Here is a 7928-nt window from a genome sequence, read left to right as displayed (position 1 = left end):
CCTCGCCACCAAATACTTTTGGCTTTTTGATGGCTTCAACGACCTAATATCCTCATGAAATTGATACACAGATCAAGAATGGCGAGCTCTTACATCTGATAGGGGCGTCGCCCATGGGGGGGACAAAATGCCTCTATAGCGCCCCCTTGAAATTTTCAAAAAAACCCTTCCCATAGGGTTTTTTTTGGAGTAGGAAGATGAAACGTCACACCAAGTCAGGGTTAACTTACTCTGAGTTTTCACATAACCGCTTCAGTGATGCGTGCTGCTGGCCCCCCGTGGTGGCGCAGGAGAGCGAGAGCCCGATCACAGCTGCTTGCAGCTTTAATTATTACTATTATTATTACAGAATGAATGCACAGTTGATGCTGCACAAATCAAGTGCTCTTCAAAGACAGGCAAATAGTCACATAAGGATAAAAAGCAATGACTGTCCAGCTTACACAGTGTAAAAGTCCAGAGTACAGGCAGCAGTCAAAAAATGCACTAGGAACAGGTGTGCAATTTAAAAACTCATGCAGAGATCATGTGGCACAGTTCTGATATATTGGTATAAGCCACTTGAAAAAACACTTGAAAGAAATTGCAAACGAAAACAGTGAAATGGGAGAAAAAATATTATATACTGTGACAAACCTGCACATTGAATGTCAGAAAATAAAAATATGGCATGAAATTTAAAGAAAATGTGACAAAAAAAAGACAAGAAACAATATATACAATAGTGTGGACAGACTCAGAGAGAAGAGTTTAACTCATGATAACTAAGAAAAGGACATGACAGTAGGAATAAAGTTAAGCCTAAATATTCAAAGGCAGGAAATCTTAATAGGGCTCACAAGGGATCACCCTCAGTAACATACATACAAAGGCATGTCAATGATAATACTGTACATTTAAAAGAGGGTTGTACTCATAAGGGTTCAGCCTCACTAATACTAGTTCAAAAGCATAACAACAATGATATCAGATACGAAAAGGGAGGTATGTAAAAAAAAAAAAAAAAAAAAAATCTCATAATAACTGAACAATGGTTTATAATTTGTTGGTGGAGATTCAGGTCATCCAGGTCATGGTAATCGTAAGTGCTATCCACCTTATTTTTCACGGAAACACGGAGGCAAAACAGAACGCAGCCAGCTTCCGTTTTTTTGTGCGACACTTCCGGTCCAGCACTCTTACCACTGTGTAAATGGGAATTGCCTTGTTGTTTACCTTGCTGAGTTTAGCTATATATATATGTCACATTTTTCACGTCACTATATCACCGTTTAGACTAATCTGATGTTTGTAAAGTCTATAAACACAATGATTGAACAAACTTTACTATTTCTGTGTGCACGTTTAGTAATTAACATGGTTATCGTAGATTAGCTGGGCTAACCGTTAGCTGTTAGCCGTTAGCGGTGTCTGTAATAACTCAATAAACAGTCCGTGAAAAAAAATATTCTTTCCAGCGGATGTCTTAGTTACAACATGATTGAGCTAACTGGAGTAGTTTCATGTCGTATCCGACAACGGGAGGCTTTTAACAGATGAAATTTAAAGAAAATGTGACAAAAAAAGACAAGAAACAATATATACAATAGTGTGGACAGACTCAGAGAGAAGAGTTTAACTCACGATAACTAACAAAAGGACATGACAGTAGGAATAAAATTAAGCCTAAATATTCAAAGGCGGGAAATCTTAATAGGGCTCACAAGGGATCACCCTCAGTAACATCAGTGATAATACTGTATACTTAAAAGAGGGTTGTACTCATAAGGGTTCAGCCTCACTAATTCTAGTTCAAAAGCATAACAACAATGATATCAGATATGGAAAGGGATGTATGTAAAAAAAAAAAAAAAAAAAAAAAGAAAGAATCTCATAATAACTGAACAATGGTTTATAATTTGTTGGTGGAGATTCTCAGTCATCCAGGTCATGGTAATCGTAAGTGCTATATCGTAGGCCACTGGACTTGCTTGCGTTTCTTGAAGATGTTTCGCTTCTCATCCAAGAAGCTTCTTCAGTTCTAAGTGACTGGTACAGAGTTGCAGGCTTTAAACCCTTTGTGGGTGTGAACCCCTGCAGAGTCATTAGGGTCACATGTGAGCTCTTAGTTTCAGGGTCGTTAAGGTCACAGTGTGAGTCGTTGGCCCACCTAGCCACCATGTGAGTTGTTATGGTCAGGTGGGACCAGGGGTGAATGGGTGTGAAGTCGTCTGGGGAGGGATCCCAAAACTGCATTGTAGGTGGGTGATAAGTGGTGTCATAAGCCACCCCCTCTGTTTAACGATGGTCGTTCCAGCTTGACGTAGATGGCTTCTTTTACTCCTCTCTCAAACCACCTTTCTTCCCTGGCCAAGATGTGCACATTGCTGTCCCTTCTCCTGTAGATGTAAGTGGACAGCTGAGTCTTGACCCGAGGAGCTGGCTCCCCTGTGCTGTGCCATGCGCTTGTGGAGTGATTGTTTTGTTTCCCCAATGTATAAATCTGTGCATTCCTGGCTGCACTGAACTGCATACACTACATTGTTCTGCTTTTGTCTGGGTGTTTTGTCCTTGGGGTGGACAAGTTTCTGTCTCAGTGTGTTACTGGGTTCTTGGGGTGGACAAGTTTCTGTCTCAGTGTGTTACTGGGTTTGAAGTGCACCGGGATGTGGTGTTTGTTGAAAATCCTCCTGAGTTTCTCAGACACTCCTGCAGCATAAGGAATAACAGTGTTTTTGTTTTTGTGTCCCTTCCTCTCTGTCTGCTCTGGGTCTTGTAGAGGTTTTCACAAAGGCCCAGTTGGGGTAGCCACAGGTTTGAAGTGCTTCCCTGATGTGTTTCTGTTCCTTTACCTTCCCCTCTGTCCTCGTGGGCACGTTTTCGGCCCGATGATTCAGTGTCCCGATAACTTCCAACTTGTGCTCCAGTGGGTGGTGAGAGTCAAACAGCAGGTATTGGTCCGTGTGTAGGTTTTCTGTACACCACAATGTTAATGTTTCTGTCCTCTTCAATGTGTACTGCACAGTCTAAGAAGGGTAGACTCCTCTGACATCCACCCGTGTGAATTTAATGTTAGGGTCCACTGCATTGATGTGTTCCATGAAGGTTTCCACTTCCTCAGTTTTGATTTTGACCCAGGTGTCGTCCACATACCTGAATCAGCGGCTAGGAGCAGTACCTGTATGGTTTATAATACGCAGAGCACTGTTGTGCATGTTCACGCTTCACGAGAGCTAGCTCAAACTGCAGTTCACACAAACTAGTTCACATTCATAGTTCACACTGAATTTTAGACTTAGGTCACTTTCCACAAAAATGAACTAGTATACGTTCATTTATCCCTTTCTCCTTAAAAAAAAAAATCTTGTGATCATCATTCACTCACAGATGAAAAAGGTGCAAATTTTTGTTTTGAAATCTGTTTTGTTTACATAACTCCTTCGAATATATGAACCGTCTCCAGCCGTACTGGAGGCTGTGTTGTCTGAATTGACAGTTGCATCAGCCATGCCTTTGTTGGCAAAGTCTGTTCCCCTGTCAAATAGTGTTGTTCCTCCTGTTAGGTTAATATGCGTACTGCCCCCTTCGTGGTTTGGTAAAGGAAAAGGTTTAGTTCAGTTTATGGTAGGGGGAAATTCACTGGGGCGGGAAACAGTCTTCAACACAACACCTGCGTGACAGGTGGCATAAATCCTCAGGTGCCCTAAATCGAGCATTGTTAATTGTCGTGAGAGTGAATGACGCTCACGTTCATTAGCTGCAAAAAAATAAGTTCAGTTCACTGTTCACCAAAAAGTATATTCAATGAACGCTACGCACTGTTTCCAGGCATTCATACACAACCTTGACTCAGGGGCAGAATTTTACAACCCTTAAAAATCACAGGGGGAACAACCTTATCCTTAATGGCGCTGGCAAGGTATACAGTAGAAATAGAATCAGCGTGTATGGCTTCTGGTGTGTAAACATAAACATTAATATTAAGTAAAAAAAAAAGTACTTTTTCTGCATTAGTCCACAAACTTAATTTGGTCCACATAGGATTATGAACAAACATACAAACCAAACAACAAACAGACACTGAAACCCTAGACCCTGGCATTAATGGAGCAAAAAATTTCACCTTAGGGCTCATTTATGCTCAACGTTAAATACGGATCCGGATACGGACGGAGCCTTCTGTCCGTGCCCTGCGTTCATTTCGTCCGTATTTCTGCACGTTTCCATAAAGCTTACGGATACGGGCCAAACGGAGCAGTACCGCCGGGAACCCTGGGGGCAGTGTTGCTGTCACTACCCGATACGTAGCTCTAGTGAGACACGAAGAAGAAATAACAATTCAATTTCTCTCATCGGCAGTACTAGAGAAAAGAGTTCTCCGTCCTCCAGTCGTGATGTATTTAACAGCCTCACCAACCACCGCCTCCTACAACGCTGCCTCTGTTTTTGTCTTTTAAGCAAGAGGTACATTATCAATATCTCCTCCACAGTCGCCATGTTTGTTTTTGAGTTTGTTGTTGTCATAAACTTTTGCCGCTGGGCTGCCTCCTGGTGGATATATTGGTTAACATCCATGCCAACGTAAAGGGCGCATGGAAGTATGTGGGCAGTGATGGTAACATCGTTTGAAACGGACGTATACATTTTCGTACGTAAAGGGAGCATAAATGAAGTCTTTTTTATTTTTACACTGTGTGTTGACTCTTTTTGTCCTACCTCTTTTTCAGGAGAAGACATCAGTCTGTCCATCTCTCAGGTCCTGAGCTGCAGACACTTCTGTAATAAAATGTGGCAGACGCTCAGATTCACACTGGGAGTGCTTGGTGACAACACGACACCAGTGGGAACACTGCAGGAGGTACAGCAAAGAAAATTTTTATTCTGATTTTTAGCTAAATTGTTGTGGTGTTATTGACAGTCCTGGTCAGCCTCTACAGTACATGTGTGTGCCGCTGAGGTGGATTTGACTGAAAATCTGTTGAATAGCTTCACCACACAACTCATCGCTTTGTGGTGCAAAATGGGACAACAAAGCTGTTCACCTTTCACAAAGCAACAGCTTTTTGTGTCAGCCTACAACAGATGGTGGAGGGTAGGATTGGCTTAAATGTGAAAATTTGTTTGAATCAAGTAAAAAAAAAAAAAAGCCATACATTTTTGCTTGTAATGACACACCAGTCTCATTTATCATCTTCAGTACAGTTAAATTTGACACATGGCTCACTTGACTATCTCATATTGATCTTTAAAGAAATATGAAGCTGTGATGATCCAACTTAAAGCAACCCTTACCTTTCTTGCATTTCACACAGCACTTAGAAAAAATTTGAACATCCACAACTCCCACCTCCCTCCAAAGTCCCATCCTCCTCCTCCTGCAACTCCACCTCCCTCCATTACGTCCTCATTATAGACGTAGCCGTTGGCAAGGTAATGTTAGATACACGGAAGAGGAGAGCGAGTGTAATGTTACAACAAAGACAGTCAAACGCAACCCCGGAGTTTTAAAACTCAACCGGAGTCAGTGATGACTGATGAGTTTTAGAATAAGGTTACAGTGCTAACGTTAGATAGTAGCGTTAACGTTACTAGTAAGTGGAAACGCACAAGGAAGATAACGTTAATGTTTCATAGGCTACGCTACAGTAGGCTAACGTTAGCCATTAGCAACTGGATGCTGTGTTGTCATAATGTTATTGTATCGTCCGCCAGGACATGTAGAATGATGACGCGGTTATTTGGCAATCCACCGTTTATTGCTTCACAGTACAGGTTACTGTTGGCCGTAACCACGCCAAAAAAAACAACGAGACAACCTTGTCTTACTCCTCTTTCTAGTATTATGGGTTTTGATAAGTGCCCATTAATTTTAATTTTGGCTGTGGGGTTGTCATAAATAGCCTTAATAGTATTTATTGGTTCCCTAAAACCAAATTTATGTAGAACCTTGTAAAGATATTGCCAGCTTACAGAATCAAAAGCTTTTTCCGTGTCTAACTTAGTATTATTGCTTTTTCCTTTTGCTGTTGTATGTAATCCATAATATGAAGAGTTCGTCTTATATTATCCTATGTTTGACGCATGTGTATGAATCCTGTCTGGTCATTTTTAATTAAGCTGGGGAGAAATTCCTCCATCCTTTTAGCCATTATAGATGTATATATACGGTAGTCCACATTAAGGATTGAAATCGGTCTGTATGACCCACATTCAGTCTTTTCTTTTCCTTCTTTCGGTATAAGAGCAATAATAGCCTATTTCCAGGTAGGAGGGATCTCAGTTTTTTATGGCCAGTTGCAAGTGGTCAGTAGCACAGGCATAAGTTCCTTTCTAAAAGCTTTGTACCATTTGGCTGTGTAACCGTCACTTCCTGGGGATTTGGAAGCTTTAAGTCTACTAATTGCCTCGTTTAGTTCTTTCGTAGTTATTTCAGTCCTTATTCTGTTCTCAGTCATAACTGGTAATTCTAGGGCATCCAAAAAGGAGTGTATCTGGTCTCCTTTATCCTCTGGCATTCTCGAGTAAAGTCGCCAATAGAATGATTCAAAGACAGCTTGGATCTTATCCTGTATGCATTCTATGGTATCTTTTTGGGAGTCTCAAATTTTGTATGTTGTGTTCTCTGCTTGTTGTTTTATCAATTTCCTTGCCAGTAGTTTTGTAAATTTTGAGCCGTTCTCATAATATTTTTGTTTAGTGAATAGCATAATTTTCTCTATGTCTTCTGTGTGCATTATGTTAATTTAATTTCTAATTTTCTTTATTTGTTGGAGTATCTCTGGGTTTTGGTCTTGTGCATGTCTACCTTCCAGCAGCTTTAACTGATTTTGCAAATCAAGTAATTTTCTTTGACATAGCTTTTTTTTTTTTTTTTGGGTGAGGTTATAGCTATAATTTTGCCTCTTAAGACAGCTTTTGCTGCATCCCATATCATAGGGGGTGAGACCTCTCCATTATCGTTATCTTTAATGTACATTTGTATTTCATTGCTCATTTGTCTTTTAAAGGAAGGATCATTCAGAAGGCTTGAATTTAACTTCCATGTTGTATTTCTTCGGCTGTACTCCAAATTGATAGTGATATATATGGGGGCATGATCACTCAAATCTATTGTTCCAATATCTGAGTCCCTAATCCTTGACCTATCTTTACTGAAAATGATGAAAGTCAATTCTGGTATAGACTGAATGAAGAGTGTATAGCCCTTTATAGATAGGAATTGTGCAAATTTGCAGGAAGGCCCAACAGTCTTTTTTCAGCATTGGCAGTATAAAAACAAAATCGGGGAGTGCAGCAAAGTGCCACCTACCTACTTTTGTTTATACAGAATGCCCCTTTTTCGGGGCAGTGGGGGGCGTGAGCAAGTAACAAAACGCGTAGCTCAGCGTGTGATGTAGCCAGTGACATGGGAGGGAAGCTGCAGCTAGTCAGTCCTTCGGTGATTCTCTCGTAAGTCGGCCCATTCCTCACCGTTCCCGTCATCTGACAGTTAATGGCCTCTTCGTTTACAAGGGCAAGGAGGGTGTGCAATTCCTTGTCTCCCCAGTTGCTCATCTTTACAGTGTCTGTCAGGTTTGCGTTTCCCTCTTGCTACTAGCTGCTTGCTAATTCCTGCTATCAGCTGTTAACTGTTTATCTACCGCCAGTGGCTCCTCCCACAAGTCTTCAACAATCATATGTGTATAATAACAGTAGAAGTACACAAAGGCTCCAGAGAAGAAGCCGAGTTAGTGACATCCACTAACAGCAGACAAAATCCTACTGTTAACTTATAAAGCTCTAAATGGTCAAGCTCCGTCATATCTTAGAGAGCTCATAGTGCCATATTATCCCACCAGAACACTGCGCTCTGAGAACGCAGGGTTACTCGTGGTCCCTAAAGTCTCCAAAAGTAGATCAGGAGCCAGAGCCTTCAGCTATCAGGCTCCTCTCCTGTGGAATCATCTTCC

The 7928-nt window shown here is 41.2% G+C and overlaps 1 protein-coding gene across 3 annotated transcripts in view; it reads left to right on the top strand.

Annotated features, from left to right (window-relative positions):
- vars2 (valyl-tRNA synthetase 2, mitochondrial) overlaps positions 1-7928 on the top strand; it is a 115460-nt gene that overhangs the window by 68263 nt on the left and 39269 nt on the right. For all 3 annotated transcript variants that reach the window (XM_050033968.1, XM_050033966.1, XM_050033967.1), the window contains exon 24: positions 4707-4837. In XM_050033968.1, coding sequence (XP_049889925.1) covers positions 4707-4837 — 131 coding nt within the window. The remainder of the gene's footprint in view (positions 1-4706; positions 4838-7928) is intronic.

This window comes from Epinephelus moara, chromosome 22, assembly GCF_006386435.1.
Source record: "Epinephelus moara isolate mb chromosome 22, YSFRI_EMoa_1.0, whole genome shotgun sequence".
NCBI classification, from domain to species: domain Eukaryota; kingdom Metazoa; phylum Chordata; class Actinopteri; order Perciformes; family Serranidae; genus Epinephelus; species Epinephelus moara.
This window is presented reverse-complemented; position numbering and strand designations above follow the sequence as displayed.